The sequence below is a fragment of the Vidua chalybeata genome, chromosome 6 (assembly GCF_026979565.1).
Source record: "Vidua chalybeata isolate OUT-0048 chromosome 6, bVidCha1 merged haplotype, whole genome shotgun sequence".
NCBI lineage: Eukaryota > Metazoa > Chordata > Aves > Passeriformes > Viduidae > Vidua > Vidua chalybeata.
In genome coordinates, this window is record NC_071535.1 from 5972215 (window position 1) to 5992949 (window position 20735).

General features: G+C 46.2%; 1 protein-coding gene across 1 annotated transcript in view; it reads left to right on the top strand.

Moving 5' to 3' along the window:
- PRKCH (protein kinase C eta) overlaps positions 1-20070 on the top strand; it is a 113245-nt gene extending 93175 nt beyond the window's left edge. The window contains exons 11-14 of the mRNA XM_053946327.1: positions 287-425; positions 1333-1521; positions 17510-17653; positions 19051-20070. Coding sequence (XP_053802302.1) covers positions 287-425; positions 1333-1521; positions 17510-17653; positions 19051-19197 — 619 coding nt within the window. The 3' untranslated portion in view covers positions 19198-20070. The remainder of the gene's footprint in view (positions 1-286; positions 426-1332; positions 1522-17509; positions 17654-19050) is intronic.
- Positions 20071-20735: the final 665 nt, after the last annotated feature.

Sequence of the window (20735 nt, forward strand, 5' to 3'; positions counted from 1 at the left end):
GCTAAACGAGCAGGAGCCCTGCCAGCCAGGTTTGTGGTGTGTTTGGAAACCCATGTGGGCAAACTCATGCAGCATTAAATGGCAGTGGAAGAATGATGCTTCTTCCTGCTTCCCTTTTGTAAGAGATGAAGCAAAAGAAAACCTCTCCTGCATGACTTTTGTTATATTTTTTGTGAAGATGAGGTTTGTCCAGGTTGCAGGTTGAGCTTTGGAGGCCTGGGATGGTGCCTGCATCTGTGTGGGGCTGCTCCAAGCACGCAGTGACTCTGAATGATTCTCATTTCAGGGACTTGAAGCTGGACAACGTGCTGCTGGACTACGAGGGGCACTGCAAGCTGGCAGACTTTGGAATGTGCAAAGAGGGCATTCACGATGGCATCACCACAGCCACCTTCTGTGGCACGCCAGACTACATCGCTCCAGAGGTGAGGAAACCTTTCTTTGGTCAGGAAAATGGCCACCATGTGAAAAGTGTAAGTTAGCTTTTGGAACTGCCAGTGTCTTTGGCTTTGCCTCATTTGATTGCTGAGCTCAAGGTTTCCTCCTTAGATGTATTATCAGCCCCTTGTGAAGTAAAGCATGAGTAAATCTTCAGGCTGCTGTATACACCAAAATAAGCCTATATTTTTCTCTAGAAAATGTGAGGTGAAAAATCGAAATAGAGCTGCAAAAATCTTGAGAGGCACATACAGATGCTGTCCCAGCTTGATTTGAAAGGAGATCGAATTCTCCTTCGTTACACAGTTCCTTTTTCTACCTCCTCACACTCCCTGTCATTCCCCAGTCTCACTACAAAATTAATAAACACCTCTTTAAGGAACAGCTGCCTCCAGATGCTGCCAGATGTTCCGACAAGGTTTCACATCCTTCAACACAATTGAATTTGCCTGTGGTTGATGTTTGCACCATTCTCCCACACTGACACTGCTTCCCCTGTCCAGCTGAAAGCCTTGCTGTAGGAGCCAGGTAGGTGTTTTCTTCCCAAGAAAGGGTAAGGAGGAGGCGATGTCAGCTCACACACGTGGCTGCTCAGCTGCTTCTGAGCTCAGCCAGTTTTGCTGGAGTGCCCCTTCTCCTCCAGCTCAGCCCCAGCATTGTTCTAAGGCCTTTCTTCCCAGGTGACCCAGCCAAGCTAATTCAGCCCTTGCTTAAAGCACCTGATGTACCTTTGTGCTGATCTGGGGGTTCCCAGAGTGAGATCACCTCATGTTCCTGGACAACCAAACAGAGAGTGCTGTTAGCGAGAACTTCTGTGTTACCATTTCCAAATCCTTCTTTCCTCCCCTGCTCCTATATGAAGCTTCAGGTGTTTCTTTCCTCCCTGTGCTGCAGATCCTGCAGGAGATGCTGTATGGCCCTGATGTGGACTGGTGGGCCATGGGAGTGCTGCTCTACGAGATGTTGTGTGGCCACGCGCCCTTTGAGGCCGAGAACGAGGACGACCTCTTCGAGGCCATTCTGAATGATGAAGTCGTCTACCCGACGTGGCTCCAGCAGGATGCAGTGGCAATCCTCAAAGCAGTGAGTTCCTTTGGCTGTTTGCTCTCTGTCCTAGCTTTCTCCAGCCTAATTCCAGCAAAAGAGAGCAGGGCCAGGGTATTGGCACGTTGAAATCGCGTGAGAGTCTGACCCTGACCCTCTTCTTATCTCGGATTGAAGGGTAAACAGAAAGAACATCCTGCCACACTTAGGTGTGTTTGCATAGTTATATGGTTTAGTAGCCAATTTGGCAAGTGGAGTGTGAACCTGTCTGTGTGTCTGGGCATTCCCCTGCTTGCTTAATGATTGACAGTGTGTGGTCATCTCCCAGAACAGAAGCAGCAGGCAAACACAGGGTTTAATCAGTAGCAGCCATATGGCCAAGAAGTGAAGGCTTCCTGATAATCCTCTGGTAATGCCAACGTCCCCCAGGGTTGCTGCCTATCTGCATGCAAAGACAGGGGTTTGTTTTTTGTGTGTTTGGGAGGAAAAGAAACAGCAAAAAGTTTGAGGAGAGCTGTTGCTGGCAACACTCTGTCCTGTATTCCCAACTTTTTCCATGAGTTCTTTATCCACATGCCTCACATCTTTGCCTATGACATGGGAACTAAGCTTTGAAGATTTTGGGCTCTGTGTGAGCCTAATGTACTGGAACTGCCTGCCTGTAAGGAATCAAAAGGTGATTTATGACAAGAGTGTTAAACTATGAACTGGGAGACCTAACTTGACAGTTCTGCTACTGACTTCTTCCTGGCCCTCATCACATCACCAAATATCTCTAAGAACCTTTTGGAAAGAGAAGGATCAGAGTATTCCCTTCTCTTGATAAAGCACTGTGGACAAAGATGCATTTAAGAGTGGATACCAGTAAATATTATGGTAATAGAGGATCTAAGAAATCATTGAATAAGGTAGTAATTTATAGAAACTCATGGAGCACTGGCCCAGAGAAATGGGGTAGTCAGTGATGGGACCATTTGAGGGAAAGAGGAGAGTTTTTAGTTGCGAAAATGTGGAAATTTTCTGCTGAAGGGTTTCTGTTGTGAGTCAAGCAACTGCTTCCTATAGCTGAAAATACATCTGATAAATTTTACCGACGTCAACTGACAATAAAATCCACTCCTGGAGGAGTAAGAGGAGCTTTGAAATCACAGGTTGTGTTCAGAAGTGATTGTTTGTGATGCTGGAGGCCCTCTTGGGTTTTGTAAATAACTTGCTACATATTTTAAATATAAACATGAACTTCAGACTCACTGCAGCTTCTGGAGCAGTGTTTATGTGGTTGAACTGGGACTTTAAGTACCTCTTAAGTACCAATTCCTCTTCTGCAGTGACAAGTCCTAGAGGAGTGGATTTGTTGCAGGTATATTGCATAATTATGAGATGGAGGCAAAATGTGGTCGTGTAGATGCTTGTCATAACAGGAATCTCAGGGTGTAATAAAATATGATTTGTGTTTTAGCTTCTTGATGAAATGAGTGTTTTCCTCATGCTGATATGGCCTGCCAGAAACAGCCAATGCAAGCTGCAGTCACCCCAGGCTGCTCTAGTTTGTATTCACAGCTCAGATTTTAAGAGCTTAAGGTCCCTTCTGTGATTAATAGACAAGGAACTTGATGAGGGGCACTGGAAGAAGAAGGCCAGAATTGAGCAGGGAGCTGAGAATTTAAATAGAAAGCATTGAGCATCTCCAAAACCAGTCAGCTCAGTAACTGCTGGTTCCTTGCCTGAAACACTTGTATGTTGTATTATGCTTGTCTGCTGTATTATTTGTTGCTGGTGACAAACAAATGAAATCACAGCTGCCTCTCTGAAATGCACATGCACTGCTCAAGAGCACTACACTGTGTCTGCTCTGGGGAAAAAGGCTGGATTTTGAGGCATTCACCAAAACTCTTGGGATTTGACAGTTTGGATTTGGGATTTGGGAATTGACAAGTGAGATGTTCACTGGACCTTCAGCTCCTCAGTGTTTCTGCTGCCTGGAGGTGATTGTTGCATCTCACTTCACAGCACTGGTGATAGCTGCCTACAGGCTGAATTTCTGCAGCTTCACAGTAGCTGCTTTTGTGCCAAGAGCTGTTCACTGGAAGAGCTCCTCCTTTCCTCCTTTCCTTCTTACACTGAGTTCTAAAGAAGCATCAGAGCATGATGGCTTTAATGGGAAGGAAACATCCTGTCAAGAGATTTTCTGGGGCTCTAGATTAAAATGGAAGCCACACACACAGACACTTTGATTTCTTTTGAATGATAACAAATGTTATCACTGCTGAGGTATTACATTTTTCATTATATTTTTGATATTGTTTGGTCAGTATTTTTAGGTGTTAGTATAACACAGAGTGGTAAACCTGTTTTTTTTTTTTTTTTGAGAAAGTAAATTTTCTAGATGCTAAATATGTAGATTTTCTTTTATACACACTTTTGATGCTAATATTTCTCTTAGATGCAGCATTATGACTAAATGAGCATCTTCTAATTACTGTTTTGTTTTTTTCTCCAACAAAACATGCACTTGAGCTCTCTATTTGGAGCTGTGACGGTGCTTTCTAGCCATGATGCTAAAAGCTCTGGAAAATCAGCATCCAACTACTTCAGTGACATAAATGATTGTAAGTAATTACATGGCATGGGAAGCCCGTGGAAGATCAGGGAATTAAATCTGGATTCTCTTGTATTGCAGGCTAAGGCCTTAGTAGCCTTAGTAACTGGATTATCCCCTCACTGCAAGTTCTGGTCTCTAACCTTGAACAGGACTAGTGAGAATTCACCGAGTTTGAATGGTACAAAGCTCTGAAATGAAAATCAAATTCTTAGGTGTACTTTGGTACAGGTGCTTAGTGATGCTCTACAAATAGATATATCTAGGTTTAGAAAGCACTGGATTCATTTGCCTTTGTGAAGAGCTTCATTTTAAACGAGGATAGTGACTTTTATTAGTCATTTCACAGATGCTCTTTGCCTTGTTTGGCTTTCATTTTGCGTAATTGCATTTCACCAATTTCCCCCCATCAGAAACCACATGGTTTCTGAAGATTGCACCCTGTTCATCTTTGCAGTTTCTTGATCATAACAAAACTATGTTCTTAAGACCTCATTTACGTCACTGGGTGTTCCTGGAGGGTTTGTGAACACCGGTACCAAGGAAAACAAAACTGACTTCAGTGCCCTCCGACTTTGTATAGAATTGAAATAGGAAATATTTGTGCTCCAGAAAAAAAGGTTTTTATCTGTTTCCCTTTCTAATGATTTTTTTTTTCTTTTTTGTCCTTGAAATTTCCCCTGGAGTGCTGGGGAAGGGAGTAGGACAGAGGTAAATCAGCAAGGTTTGATAGAGTCAGTATTCCCAGAGGAGGAAAGTTGAACATCTCACTTGTGTACTCTGCTGTGTCAGAATGTGTCACTGGGGAATTCAGGTACTGATGCTTGAAGCCAGGAGGAGAGGACTCAAACTGAGCTCTCCTCTGCTTGTGTGAGCAAGTCAAACTGGGCATGGATTTGCTTGTAGGAGTAATAAAAGTGCAGGACAGGAGGATTGCTGCTGAATGGATTCAGACCACTTCAGCTTATTCTAGACATAAGTTTTGCTTTGATTTTAATTCCTAATTTCTCCATTGCCCTACCTGAATGCAATTGCAAGGAGTTCATGGCAGTTACAAGGAGCTATTGTGTTTGTGTGTGTGTCAAATAAATTATTTAAAATACTTTGCCATCAACTGACAAAGCAGTAACCAGGGTCTGATCATGGAGAAACTGTGAGGGAGAAACTGTGTGAGTGCGCAGAGACTGCTGCAGCAAATCTCTTACGGGGAGAGTGCAGCTAGAGATTACTTTGTTACAGCATATCAATATTCTGAATTTGTTAATTGTCACCACCAAAAAGTGCTGGAGCACAGAGGAGAGCTTTCCAGGCAGCATGAAGCTTTGGGATTGAGCTGAGTGAACTGCAAAATGAAATACAATCCTCTTGCTTCCCATAAGCGGGGTGGGTTTTTGGCAGCGTGTTTCACTCACTTCATGCATGCCTTTCTCAAATGCAATTCAGCCACCCTGCCTGGCTCACAGGCAGCTTAGTTTGAGGGGAGAATGCAGGCACACACTGAAAATCAGGTCTCAGAAGTCGATGGCGTAATGGGAAGCAAATTCCCTGGGAAAGCTGCAGGGATTTTCCTTTCTGAGCTTGGTTTCAGATGAGGAGAGAAGGGCTAAGCCTATTGAGTCCCTCCATGGATTGGTGATCTCAAGTAGCAATGCTTGGCCCAAAGGCTTGGAAATTTGGATGAACAAGTGCAGCTTAGATATTTTCACCCTCAGAGCCTGGTAACAGCAGGGGCTGGAAAGCAGCATCTCCCTAGGGAAGTGTTAGTACTGCTTTGCCTTCTACACCCTGGGTTTCCAAACTCCTGTCACAGCTGAGTTTGCTAAAGCCAAGGATGTCTCTTGGCATTTTTATGCTAACCCCCAGTCCTAATGAGAGCTCTGAAATACTTCTGGCCTAGCTGAAATGCTCCTTCCAAAAGTGAGGCTTAGGCAGCCTTGCCTGTAGCTTTATGTTTTGGGGACACAAATGAGACTAAAGCCTGTTCTTCCTCCAGCTGGTTAAAGACGTGCATTCTGAGAAAAACCCTACTGGAGTTAAGAGAGTGGGCAGAAGTGGTTATATCCACCTCCAAGTGGGTTTTGTGTGAGAAATAAACACCAGACAAGAAAAGAAGAAGGTGCAGAGGAAATTGGCTGTGTTTTTAGCAGCCCGTGCTCTCTCTCAGTGCAGGTGGAATGGCACCAGGGTGCCCAAATGCCCCTGGATTGGTGTGAAGAGTGAGAGGGGTGGGAAAGTGAGGGAGATTGGCTGAGGGCAAGCATGAGAAAAATTGCATCAGCACTACAGTGCCAAGGATGCAAAAGTAAAACTCGAGCTGTGTTTCTAGAGAACAAGAGCCTGGAAGTGACTCAAAAGGCAAATGGTGTGGTTGAGTGAACTCTTTCCTGCTTTGTGTCACTGAGTTCCTTTCCCACCTCCAGACACCACTGAGACTTTGTTCTTGCAGAATTGTGTAAAATCCCCTTTGCACTGTCAGGTTAACTCCAGGAGGCTGTCCTGTCTGGGAGTGGTGCTGCAGACTCAGCTGCAGCAGTAATGGTGCTTTGTGGGTCAACAGGAGCAGGGTCCTGCTCTGACAACCTATGTTTTATGGACTTGTTTCTGGCTGTCAGACCACAAGGTGAGGGAGTTGGGATTTCCTACGTGTACCCATGTGCATACATAGAAATAAGTTTGGTGGAAGTTAGGAAAGTGCGTATATGTGTATGATTTTCTTCTTCCCTAAATCTGCAGCTGACACTAGGTGAGGAAAAACTGTATTTGAAGGGTACCTTCCTCTGTCCCTCCTTGTCATGAAAAGGAACAGTGTTTCCCATCATTTTTCAGGAATCCTAAGTGATGATAAAGTGAGATAAATTTTATTGCTATGTTTGTGTGTATGCGTTGAATCCAGGACTCCCTGGGGAGTACAAGTTGTCATTCCAAAGAAATACTGAGGAGCTCCTTGTGTCCCACATGGCCAGTGCACAGGGCAGTCCAGTTTGGCTGGATGCAGAATAACAGCTCCAGCAGAGCCCCTGGAGATTCAGGCTGTGCAGGCACTTACCTGAGAAGAAAAGAGTGGCGAGATCACAGAATGGTTTGGGTTGGAAGGGACTTTAAACACCATCTAGTTTCAACCCCCTGCCATGAGCAGGGACACCTTCTACCTGACCAAGTTGCTCCAAGCCCCACCCAACCTGGCCTTGAACACTTCCAGGGATAATTGACAGCTTCTCTGGGCAGCCTGTGCCAGTGCCTCACCACTCCATGGCCAAGAATTTCTTCCTTATATCTAATCTATATCTCTTCTCTCAGTTTAAAACTGTTCCCCTTGTCCCTATCTGCCTGTGTAAAAAGTCCTTCTCCCTCTTTTTTATAAGCTCCCTTCTAATACTGGAAGTGTCCACATACAAATAAAAAAGAAAATTCCCTGGAACACTTCATCCAGGGCCTGCTAAGAGAGAGAAAGCAAAGTAAGCTGCCCGCCCTAAGGGTGCCACCCTGAGTGCCCAAGCCTTCAGTGAGGACCCCTTGTTTTCAGAAGGGCTTTGTGGATGGTGAATGCTCTGTGCTGAACCAGACTGGCCCCACCACTGTGGGCAAATTGGAAATGCCTTGATGAGGAGAGGAGGCAAAGGGGTGGAGCTCTTACAGCAGAAAGACTTAAAGGCAGATTTTTTAATGTAATCAAAACAAACAGTCTGCTGTGACAGAGGAGTGGAGGGGAAAGGTCTGTTTCCAAACTGCTGACGAGGATGTCTGAATTCAGGAGAGGTGTGGATGATCCCAGCTGCCTACTTGCTGCAGCTGCTCGCCCCTGACATCAGCAGGAGGGTGAGGTCCTCTGGACTTTGGAGAAGTTTATTCTGTTCATATTCTGCAGTTTTTTGGGGTCAAGCACCTCTGGATAGGAGGAGGTCAGAAGTAGCTGTCACCAGCTCAGATGTCACAGGGGTGTCTGCCTCCTCCCTCAGCACATCACTCATTGTAACATCTGTGCTTTCTGCTGCCTTCATGCCTCACCTTTTCCCTAAGTCCTGGGCAGTCACTTTGGCCCCTGTGTAAACTCGACCAAACCCCGGTGTTTGTGCTCCCCAGGCCTCTCCTGAACACCTCCTAGGAGTGAAAAGAGGCAGCCAGATGCTGATGGTGCCTTTGTGTCACTGCTCAAGTTGTGTCTCCCCTTTGCATTTGTGTCCTGCAGATCTGAGCCAGGTTCTTCCTTTCCAAGTGACAGAGAAAGGCAGATAATCTGTTTCACATTCAGTGCTGGAATAGACAGAATGAACTTGTTTCTGAATGAACCAGATGTATTTTTTAGGCAAAGTTCAAAAGGAAAAGGAACAGCACGATGGTGGACCTCTTTGAAATCAAAGAGGGAGCTGGATGAGCTCATTGCTTTATCCTCAGAGCTGAGGAGCCTGCTAACAAAGGCAGATAGATATTAAAAGTGCCTTCAAATGCCAATAAATTATTCTCCTTGGCATCTCTTCAGAGTTGGCAGTCTCCGTAAATTCTCTTGCACAATTTGATTAAGCTTTGGCTTTCAGCATGAGGCTGATATTGAAATCTCTCTGTGAAGCTCCGTGCTGGATCTGTGTACACATTTTTCCTTTATTTTGTTTTTCAGAAATGCTTTCATCTTGCATTTCCTGGTTGGCTCCACAACCACTGCTGCAAAAGCAGGGCTCTGGAGCCTGTTGTTTCCCAGCTGGGGAGGAACTCTGCAGTTTTAAATGACCTCTTGCCTAGACCATTTCTGCTATTAACACACCGTGGTGAGGTGACAGGGCTGTGCCCCACCACAGGTTGCCTTCTTACCTCTTTTGCCTGAGCTTCTACATCCATATCTGTAACCTGCTGTCTCTTACTCTTTCCCTCCTAATTCTTAAACAGCAAACAGTTTTCCCCAGTGATTTTAATCTCTTCTGTTGATTGATCACACCTTTTTCTGAAGCACTTCTCTTCCCCACAGTGATAGTCCCATGCTTCTGAATAATTCACTCTGAAAGAAAACTACAGATATCTGTATAGAGCTTGCCAAGGCCAAATTAATCTTGAAGTAGTCATTAGGTCTTTTACCATTCCCTTTCCAACAGGCTGAAATTAGCTTCTTGTTTAAGTCAGCAGCGTGCAAGCTCAGATTTACTTCAGAAAAAGCTCCTGAAGCAGCCTATTGTAACATCAAATGTGACTCATCCTCCTCTTTCCTGCCAGGGATGGGGGAAGGTGAAGGTGTATTCATAGTGCCAACATTGTCTTCCCCATCTTTTTTTCCTCCTTAGTCCCTGGTGCTCAGGAAGGAGCAATTCCCATGTCTGAGCCTAAGACCTGTGGCCCAGGCTCCTTCCTCAGCTCTGCCATATCTAAACTGATACCGAAGACCCATAAAAGGGGTTTGGTGAAGTCCATTAAAATCCAGTCTTGGGGCAAATCCTAAGGATTCCTTTGAGAACCTGGGTCCAGCCTGGGGTTGGGAATGATTGCTGGGATGGGGCCAGCTCTGGCTGTGCAGCCCCTGGCAGAAGGGGCCAGTCCATCTAACTGGGAGGTCTTCACACTGTGATAGAGGTACCAAAACTCTGACTGACTGAACTGTCCAGGGCTTTAGGTCTTACTCATCCCTCCAGCTTTGAACTTTATGACATGCTGTGTCTCCTCGGGAACTTTAAAATTAAAAGAATTGAAATATAACCAGGACTACAAAAAAAAAGCTTCTTTGAAGTATTTTTTTTCTTTATTGGACTTTACAGGTTTGTTCAGGGCACTTTAGTCCCCTTTGTACTTGACCCTATGTAAATAGACCACCCAGGGTTGTGTAACAGATTCCCAGTTCCTCTTGACAGGACTATCAGAAAAGGATTAATTGTTTTCCCCTGCAACCCAAGGAGGATTTTATTTCTGCTTAAAATGAGAGTGGGATCATGCTCCCTGTCTGTTAATAAGTGTGATGCTCATTTTGCCTTCGTGTTTGTGCTACTCTGATTGATGTATTGATTTAGTAATGGACCTGCATATCCCCAAGCTGTACCTGTAGCCTGACTGTGGTAATTGAAAACCAGCAGCAGGATTTTGATGTTGTCGGAGCAGCCTCTGCAGCTGGTGACCCCTGTGGGGGGTGACTCCTCACTTCTGAAAGCACAGAACACTCACTAAAACATTTGTCAAATATTCCACATAGTCAATGACTGAAGTTAGTGTCTACTTATTATTACTTATTACAGAAGTATCAAAAGCAGAAGCTTCAAAAATCAGTAGTTATCCTCAGGGGCCAATGCACTTGATACTTGTGGCCTTTTTATTCTACTTTTGTGTTGATGAGTTTGTTGTTGATGAGAGGGGAGAGGCAAGGAAACAGGTAGATTTTAGCACAGTGAGGAGGAAGTTTGTAGCTATTCAGACAACATTTCATTGTGGTAGTCAGCAAAGTCTCATCAGTTTACACCACTGGGAGATCTGGTGCCAGATGTGTCTGTCCCACATGGGAGTTGCTCGGTCCACCTGGGTTTATTTTGCTAGTCAGTCCACCTTGGTTTATTTTGCTGTTCTCTTGCTCAGCACTGTTTGCAATCCAGTGAGTCCTTCTTGTTCCCTTGAGCTCTGTCTGGGCAGCATCGAGCAGCCATTTCTGCACCAGAGGAAAGTGAGATCAAATTTATCTGCTTAATACCCACTGCACTGACATTTTGTCCTTCTTGCCTGGGGCTAGCACATTGGACATGTGACTTCTGTCATGCTTATTGTTACATTCTTCTGGCTTTTAGGGAGCTGAGCTGAAGACTTATTTTTACCTCCCTTCCCCTTTTTATCTGGAAAAGGAGATAACAGATATTTCACACTCTGTCTCTTCCTCCCCCCTCTCCTTAAAATGCTTTCGGGGCAGCCTTGTACTTCTGAACCCTGGCACTGTGCTGGCTGGGCCTTCTCTGCACTGAAGGATTTCACCTGCTCCCAGTTTTGTGTAGCCAGGACTGCAGTGTGGGGGTACCCACACCCTTGGGGTCACATCCTGCCTCAGCACCACCACGAATTGCACTGGTAGCGATCAGGGCTTCCAGCAATTGATCCTTCTGTGTGCAGGAGAGGAGCAGAAACACCACGTGGCCTCTGATGTCTGCAGTCAGGACAAATCCCCAGATGAGACAGAGGTGGCATTTGAGAGCGCCACGGTGACTCCAGGCCTGCTCTCAGCAGTACTCAGGGAAGGTCAGGAAGAGTCCAGCTTCCAAGTGCCTGGCTCACAGCCACAACCAGGCACTGGCTGAGCTGCCCTAAGTACAAGGACTTCCATGAGGCAGCTCTCTGGCCACACCTTTTAGTGAAACTGGGCTGTGCTTCTTCCCTCAGCTCTTGTAACCCACTTGTGTGTCCAAGGCCTGGCTTGCTCTTGCCTGGGGAAATAAGGCACATTTGTGAGATTCACCTGGCAGGACTGGGATGGAGGCTGATGGGAGCTTTGCCCAAGAGAGCGAAAGACAATTCCGGCTCGAAATGAGCAGCTTTGTATTAAAAGAAAAAAAAAAAAAGAAAAGAAAAGGAAGATTCTTGGCTTCCAGTCATTAAAAATAATATAAGCATTAACAGACAGAACCACAGAACCATCTTTCTTCCTCTTTATTTGAGGGCTAATGACACTCCAGACCATGGGTTTATTTGCCTTACATAATAGGCAGCCAAACTGTTTTCAGCATTCAGTTGAGAGATTCATGTAGGGAAGCCTTAATTAGAGTAATTGCTCTATTTATATAATGATTCCCTTTTGTCTCAGATCAAATGGATCTTTGAGAAATCTTATTTCCTTTCCAGTTAATTTCTGCCCTGTTAGTTTAGCTCATGAATCTTAATGAAGAGAAGCACCTTGGGTATCTCTGATCTGTTCTCCCTCGTTACTGGGGGGAAGACTGTGGGGCATTAATCTCCTGTGCTGTTGCTGCTGCTCTTTACTTTGGTACCAACATGGGAGAAACACCAACAGGCAAATTTTAAAACCATGACCAGGGAAATATTCCAATCCTTTAACAGTTTGAGTTGACTATTACAGTGCCACAATTTGAGTAGGGGTCCTGTGAGGCACGGGGTGTGATGCAGAGGTGATACTGAGGTACTGTCATCCTATCTGTGACAGGCAAAATAAAATGATGAATTTCCCTCTGTTCCCTGCCTGTATGTTTGGGAATATCCTCCCTCTCTGCTGTGTGCTTGTGTTTGAAAGAACTTCTGGGACACAGGATTTCTCTTACAGGGTAAATACACCAGAGACCTGGTAGAAACTGGTGTGTCTAAAAGGTTCTTTAGTACAAGAGAGAATGATTTCTTTCTTGTCCAGATGGCTGAGAGTGTGAAGAGAGTGGCTGAGCAGAAAGTTGTATTTCTCTTCCTGAAGTGCAGCACTCCTGTGATAGGATTGAGCCTTGTTAATGTTTTTCTAGAACGTGATGCAATCTCACGTAATCTGTGATATTACTCATGAAATTAATTGTCCTGATGCAAATAACACATAATCAGCTACATAAAACAAATCAGGGATTCCAGTATTGAGAAAGAAGACTTGTAATTCAAGGAAATTAATGCAAGGAAATGGCTGGTTTGTGCAAACATCCCTGCAGTGACTCCCAGGCCGTTAGACTGATTTGCAGACTCAGCCTCTTGAGACAGAAGTTGCAATACTGCATGTGAGCAACAATGGAAGAGTCCACCACTGCCTTGCCCAGTGTCCTAAGAGTCCTGGAGCCCTTCCCAGCATGGTCTGAGCCGTGGGTGAAGGGGAGGACCCCTCTCCTGCTGCAGGCTGAGCTCCCAAGGCTGACACAGATTTTCCCCAATGGTTGGCACTGCTATAGCAGCATTTTTTCCTTGTAACTTCACGGGCCCTCTGTGGACTAATCCCCAGATTTTAATTTCTTGTCATGGCTTGCTGCATTTTCTCTCACTAAAGGTTTTCAAATGATCTCGTGAAGTCATGGTTTTGGCTCATGCCAGCTGCTGGTTTTGGCTGTGAGGCTGCTAGGAGGGTTAGCTGAGGTCAGGGAGAGCTTTGCTCCAGTTTGCTGCTCAGCAAACTGGTGTAGCCCAAAGGATCCCAGTCTGAGGATGCTCCCAAGGGGCTCCTTACCCTGGGAATGGGGTAATTTCCCATGGCTGGATGTGGTCACAGAGCAAGGGCTTGACAGCCTGGTTCAGGTTTGAGCTTGATAGTGTTGTTATTGGTTTTGCTGGGAGGCATCTTGGATTTGGGTTTCTTTTTGCTCAGGAACATCTCTGGTTTGCCTTGTTGTTACTGTTAATTTTTTGTTTTCTTTGTGTTTCTTCACCTGCCAGAGGCTGAGGTTTGTGCTGCATTCATGGTTATTGTGGAAAAATAGAGATAATTAAGCATTAAGAGATGACATCTTTCCACAAAAAGCTTTCTGTTGAACATCTCTCACCACCTGCACTGAAAGGTTGTCCTTGGAAGGACATTGAGGGTTATCAAACCTGTGAAGCAAGTGTCAACCTCTGGCCTTCCCAGGAATGCCAGAACAGCAAACACTTTGTAAGACATTTTCCAGCTGTTTTTGAGTGCAGCCAAGGGGATCACGGGGAAGAGGAGCTACACTTCTGAAAACCTTTCCCCTGTGTGTGTAGGGGACACTGTGCAGTCTCAGCACTTCACCCCTCCTGCTGCACAAGAGCCTCTCACGTGGTCAGGACAGGGGCATGGGCTGCAGATACTCATTTCAGAGATGGAGACTGAGCTGGTAATTTAAGTTTTTCAGAAGTCTTGAGCTCTTTGCTTTGCTGTTAGTGCCATCAGACAGCAGAGGCAGCACGAGATGGTCTGCCAGATGCTGCCCTGCTGCAGCAGAGAAATGTCAGTGCAGCCTCAGGCAGGGAGGAAGCAGGATTCATGGGTTTTGGAGCCTTTGAGAGGTCATTGGAGTCTTTCAGGTTTTTCTGCCTACTGGGCAACACAAACTGAAAATTTATCATTTCTGTGTCAGTGTAATAATTCCTGGTGAATTCAAATCATGTTTGAGAGGCTTTGTTATTCATTTTAGTGCAAGCAGGCTTCAAAAATGTCATTCTGTCATTTTATATACCTCTTACATCAAAGCAGGCAGCTGTTCCAGTGCAGAACATCAGTGTGTCTCTGTTGGAGTCATCATTTGCACTCCTGCTTTTCAGCCCAGAAAATGACTGGAGCCACTTCCCAGAGAAACACCAGACTGTGTTGGATCTGGCACCTCCAAAATCCACCAGGAGATTTTATGTGAGGGAGGGGCAGCCATGGCCAGCCTGTGGTTTTCCATCACAACCCCTGGGTGCAGAGGTGTGTGTGCATCCCCAGGCTGGGTAACCTGGCAGGGTGCTGCACTGCCCAGACTGCAGGGCTGTGTTTCACGTGCCACGCTGCTCAGAGCCCCATCCAGCCTGACCTTGAGTTCTTCCAGGGATGAGGCATTCTCTGGGCAACCTGTGCCACATTTTTGCTGAAGCAGACCAAGTGTGTTTGACTGCCATGGAAGGGGAGCCTCTTCACGTTGTTGTGTTCACACTCTTGGTAGAGTGCATGGTCTATAACTCACTTCCAAGGTTCTGTTAGCCTGTGTTGGGTGCTTCCAGCACCTGGGAAACAGGCTTAGAGAGTCCTCTCCAGAGTGGTTCATGATACTCTGGGGTCACTGCAGCCCCTTGTGCTTCTCAGCCCTCTTTTTACGTAGCCAGAGAGGCAGCAGCACTGACCATAGGTCAGTTCATTCCTGTTGGAGACAAGGAATAATTCAGAGGGGTCTTGTGGAAACCTGGCATCGGTTTCAGGAGCCAACCAGGGAAATGTGCTCCAGCAGTAGATGAATTCTTCACTCTTCTCCTGCCTCCTTTGTGGAGTGGATGGTGCCTGGAGTTACCCAGCTGAGGTTTCCCAGTCTCTGGGTCCAATGGACAAACCGGAGCTGGCCACTCGAATTTGAACAGTTTTGGTTTGAATGTTGTTTTACTTTCTCAGACCTCAAAACAGCCCATCTTAAGGGATGGCCTTTGCCTAATCCTCATTGTCCTAACAAAAAGGGTGTTTTAAGCAGCCAGGAATGAATTTATATTGGCTCTTCACTTGTTGCATTGGATTTCTTTGCTTGTTGCAGTTTTGGCATCACATGGAATACATCAAGCAAATAGGAATATAAACACACTTTTATATCCCAGGACTCTGAACTGGTCTGGAAATGGGCAGTTGGGTTCAGGTTTTGGTCTTATATGGTTGGGCATGAATGGGAACCCAAGCAAAGTTTGTTGCCAGTCCTTTTCAGAGTTTATTTACTTTCATGATTATTTTTTCCCTTTCCACATTTAACAGAAAGTTCCTGGTGTAATGGAGGTGGCGGTAGGGCAGGAGCCAGGAGACATGTGATGTATTCCCAGATCTTTTCTCCATTTTTTTCTTGTCTTTTTGGAATGTTTCAGTCTATACAACTCCCAGCACCAGCAAGCTCTGGTCTTATTTGAGCTTTCTAGGTGTTCCAGCAATGCAAATAAGAGCTAGTGAGGTGCAGATATCCATCTGTGGGGACAAAGAATGAATCTCTAGAGAAAGACAGGGCTGCCAGGAGGTTTCTGGTCTGTTTTGCAAAACAAAGAAGCCTAGTTCAAGGCTTGCAAAGGCTTGTCTGAACCAGGTCTCTCAGAGATTTTGGCTTGACCCATTTCTTGTTTAGAAACCAAGCTGTTTCTGGGGATATCACTATCCCACAGAAATGTTGGGGCAGTCTCTTGAGAAAGAAATTGTGTTGAAGTTCTGCTGGTAGAAAGGGAGAAGAACAGGCTGGAAGGGTTAGGGAGATACAGAAGTTCTGCCTGTCCTTGAGCCTGACCCTGGAAATGCTGCATCACCAGGGGCTGAAGAGTCCAGAAGAACATGGGAAGAGCCCAGCTGCAGCAGCCACCTTGGCTTCATTCCTGTCCTGTGGCTCCTCCTACAAATCTGGGTGCACCTGGCAGCTCTTTCTACTGATGTTTTGGGTAGAATGCTGGAAAACAGTTCTACTATCCTGTGGCAGCACATGACCTCAGAGGGTTCAGGGGGTCAGGGTAGAGCTGGGGGGTTTGTGCTGATGCCAAAGGTGCAAGGTGAGCTGCAAGGTGTCAGCTAAAGGTGCCCCATCTGCTTCGTCCCTGTAGCCCCCCCTCAAATGGGGAGAATTCTATAAATCAGGCAGTCATCTTTCTCCTCCCCACCTTCTCTCTAGATGGGGAATGACTAGACCCTTTATCCACTTGTCCTAGGAGAGTTTGTACCTTGTGAAAGGCTCCTGCAGTCAGAATGCAGTTGGTCTCTCGCCGCACCTCCCCTTTTCATTCCCCCATTGCTGAGATGCAGCAGACTTGGCCATTCCCAAACAGTGACTGATTGTCTGCTTTGGCTGGTTCAGCTGTTTGCTAAACATAATGCTCTTTCATCTTCCAGGAAATCGTCTGGACACCTCCACCGGAGTGCAGCTTGCTTTATGCTGCTGTTTCAATAGGCAAATAAAAGCAGCTATTTTCCCAGTTTAAACATAACCTGATTTCTCCAGTGAATTGAAAATACTTGGGGGAAGGGGAAAGATTGTTTATGACTGAATTTTCAAGAACTGTAATTCTAAATTAACAAGCCAACCAGCTCTTTTCCTTCCTGGGGAAAGGATTCTCCTCCTCCCCTTTAATAATATCCACAGCACTCACACTTCATCATTTTCATCAGGACCTAAAGCGCACCCACCGGGGCCCTCTCACACCATCTGTGTGATGTATGGCTTTCCTCATTGCTCCCTGGCAAGTCAGGGCACTTTGGCAGAGATTTGAGATTTCTTTTTTGCTGGCAGCAGAATAAAAATGTTACAAAATGAAATCCTTTACTGGCGTTTCAGCAGCGTGAGAGGAGACGGTCACCTGTCTGCTCCCATCAGCTCAGGGTCAGAGGGCTCTAAAAGCCAGAGCCTTGCCTGTTTTCCTCTGTTTCCTGAGATGACAGGAAGGAAAGCGTAGGCATCTGGCAGGGCTTCAGCAGGGAGAGGTTTAGGAAAAAGGCACAGCTCAGGACTGACTCCAGGCCAAAGCCTGGCTGGCTGCTGGGCAGCGTTTGAGAGAAAGCTTGTACTCCTGAGAAATTAATACAGGAACAAATAATGACCAAACACACTGGGCAATATTTGTAATATTGCAAATGATGCAATTCAACTTTCTTTTCTTACTGTGATAATCAAGGATTTCACCAAAAGCAAGAGGACCATGGAGAAATACACCCCAGCTTCTTCCTCTGGGGAGTGAGTCAAGTTCCTTGCACGCAGTTCCATTACGAGGAACTTGAGAAGTCCGGCCAGCAGCTGGGTTCAACAGGAAAGCTGAGGACAAGCTTTTGTGTGACTGCTAATGGGTCCCTCTCCCGTGGCCGTGCCGGATGGGAGGGAACAAACAGCCCTTTCTGTTTTGCAGTTCATGACAAAGAACCCCACGATGCGGCTGGGCAGCCCCGGGCTGGGCGGCGAGAGCGCGATCCTGCGGCACCCCTACTTCAAGGAGCTGGACTGGGACCTGCTGAACCGGCGGCAGATGGAGCCCCCCTTCAGGCCCCGCATCGTACGTGGGGAGGAGGGCTGGGGCAAGGGGATCCCTCGGGATTTTTTCCTCTTTTTGCCTCTGTAAGCAGATTTATTCCCATGAGACAGGAAAGAGGTGAAGGAAGGGAAGTGAGGCCTCTGACCCTGGCTTGGCTGCTGGTTGGCCACCTGGTGAGCCACCTCTTTTCCCTTCCATGCTGGATTTTCAAAGGCAGCTCAGTGAAAAGATGCAGATTTGTAAAAGCAGCTGCAGCAGGTTAGGTGCTAAAGTACCCTTTGGCTTGCCCCAAAGATAAAACAGGGTAAGTAATCCTCATACTGTTCACTCCACCTACCCCTCCACAGCAGGGCTGTCTCTCCCTTGTCTCTCTGTGTCTGTTCAGCACCCAGCACAGTGCTCCCTGCTCAGGCCACTGTCAGTGAGTGCTTCACATGGCAGAGAGGCTGCACAGGACACAGTGGTGCCACACAGCCCTCAGGATGCTGTGTGAGAGAAGAGCACTGCTCTTCATGGACAGCCTTTCTGGGGTTGTTGCTGTGGCTTCCTTGCCTGGGGTGGCTTGTCTCATGCTGTGGTCACTCTGCGAGCTCTCAGTGGCAGTGGTCCACCCAGTCCTGCTCCCTGAGCACTGGGTGCAGGATCAGGTACTTGGGGAGGTGTGACAGCTCAAAAGCAGAATCTTCAGTTGCCCCTTAGCCTGAATCAAAGGCTAAGGCAGCCTGCTCAGTCTGCCACAAGCTGGGCAGGATCTAGGAATGTTAGACTTCAATGTCAATAAATTTTATTGACCTCAATGTCAATAAAATATCTTGCTCTGGGTGCGGGAAAAACACACCTCATGAAAATCTGCTACGAACACAGTTTGTGTGTGTGCATTCTAAACAGCCCCACTCTGTGGCACACAGAAAGGAATCCAACACCTGGAGGCCAGCCATTTGTCTTCCCACGGCCCAATAATTCAGTATTGTGCGAGTTTAATGGCTGGCACTAAGAGGAGTGCCCTCCACCCCCTCCCCAAAACCCAGCTGAGACACTCTGCAGATGAGGAGGGACTGTGTGGAGTCAGCCAGTTGGGAACACAGCTGGTAACTGCACGGGGGCTGTGCTGCCACTTGAGGAGAGGGACTGATTTATGTTCCCTGCCCTGCCATGTCTGGCCAGGGAAGTCCCCAGAGTTGCTGTCAGTTAAATTTGAGAGGGGGTTCCCTGTCAGAACCTTCAGAGGCTGGAAAAGGCTTTGCTCTGTGAGGGGCTCTGTGGGGGTAGCTGCTCCTACTCCAAGCCCTGAAAAAGCTCTCAGTCAGCTCAGCCTGGGTTATGGAAGTGATGGTTCAATGCACTCAGATACAGAGCAAGGATCAAGCAGATGATACACACTTTTGACGTGTCTTCCCTTTGTGTTTTCCATTTGACAGAAATCCAAAGATGACGTGAGCAACTTTGATCCAGATTTTATAAAAGAGGAGCCCATCCTGACCCCCATTGAAGAAGGGATCCTTCCAATGATAAATCAAGATGAATTTAGACACTTTTCTTTCACCAGCCCAGAACTGTATGAATAGCTGTGGCTCTGGAGAAAAGTTACTGAGAGGACTGGGTGGAAATCAAATGAAAACCAAGTTTACCAGTAATTTCATTCTCAAGGAGTAGCAGTGCACTGACTGGCACGATACAGCAGCACCACTGTCAGTGTTACCTTAATGTGAAATTGAAACCTTCCTGTGTTTGTAGGACTTCTGCAGCTCTTGGATCAAATATTGACAGGGTAGAACAAACATGATATTGTAAATAGCTGCTGCAGACAGAGCTTTGGATGCTGAGCTGGTTGGCTCAGCCTCAGTGTCACTGCTTGCAGTGGATTCGAGGAGTTGGCTTGAGCATGAAGCAAGTGTCTTGCAGCCCTGAGCCAAACAGACTTGTCACAATGCTGATTGTTTGCAAGACTCTTCTAAGGAGTCCCAGCACTGTCCAGCGTTTTGGAGACGTCACCCAACATCCCATGGCCTGACTGAACCAGATGTTCCTACTGACTTTACCTGTTTCCTGCAGTATTTATTTCTTTCCGAAGCACAAATGGCTCTTTTTGACACTGTTTGGGTTCCCATGTGAAATATTTCATTGTGCTGACTAGCAGAAGGAAAAAAAAAAAAAAAAAAACCAACAAATGCCCTGTGCCCCACACAGATTCTTCCAAATCAAAGGGAAGTCATGTGCTCGTAGTGTTTTACTCTTTGTGCGTGTTGAAAAGTTTTAGTGTTTGCATTCTGTGAAATGCCTTTTTACATCATACATCTTCAATGCTCCTTTCTTTGCCTCCCAGCTGTTTTCAACTATAATGTAACTTGTTGTACTGTTTATTTAGGCCCTTTCTATTTAATTATGTTACACAGAGCCCCCTTTGTGGGTTTAGTGCCTCATTAAAATTTTGATCCAAAGTGGTAGCACTTAAATTATTTGTAGCATTATTGCGATGGGAGCCACAGAGCTGGCAAGCTGCTTGAAGGCAGAGTTGTCAACCAATAGGTAACACAAAAGGACAACTTTTCTCCCATGAGAGTGATAAACCTTATCTAAAGATACACAGTGACTTGGTTTGGATTGAAGAGCTCATTACTCACAGGGCACTTCTTATTGGTTGCATCCTCAAGCTTCTGCCACAGGCAGACTGAGATGATTTTTCTGTGCAGATTTTAGAACCCAGATGCTCTGGGAGAGGGTTCTATGCTTTTCCTGTTCTCCTGGAAGCTGGATGATTTTTCTGAAGCTCCTTGGCACACCTTTGCACTCCTTGCTGGGCTTGAAGCTGTATGACAGTTTTATAGCCTCTTCCTTGGGCAGATATGAATTCCTGGAGAAGGAAAAGGAGTCTAACCTCTTGCAAAACTGATTATGTTTGTAGAGGGCTCCTCACGTGTTTTAGCTTGAGAGAAGGGTGAGGTGCAGCAGAGAGGGACAGTTCTGCACAGACCTTGCCCCACTGCAGCTGTGGAAGTTGTGTAGGGGAGCAGGAGCCTTGGGCATGGAAATTACAGAGGTACAGCACAGACCCACTGGTCTGTACATGCTCACCTGCTGTGAAGAAGAAATCTGAGATGAAGAA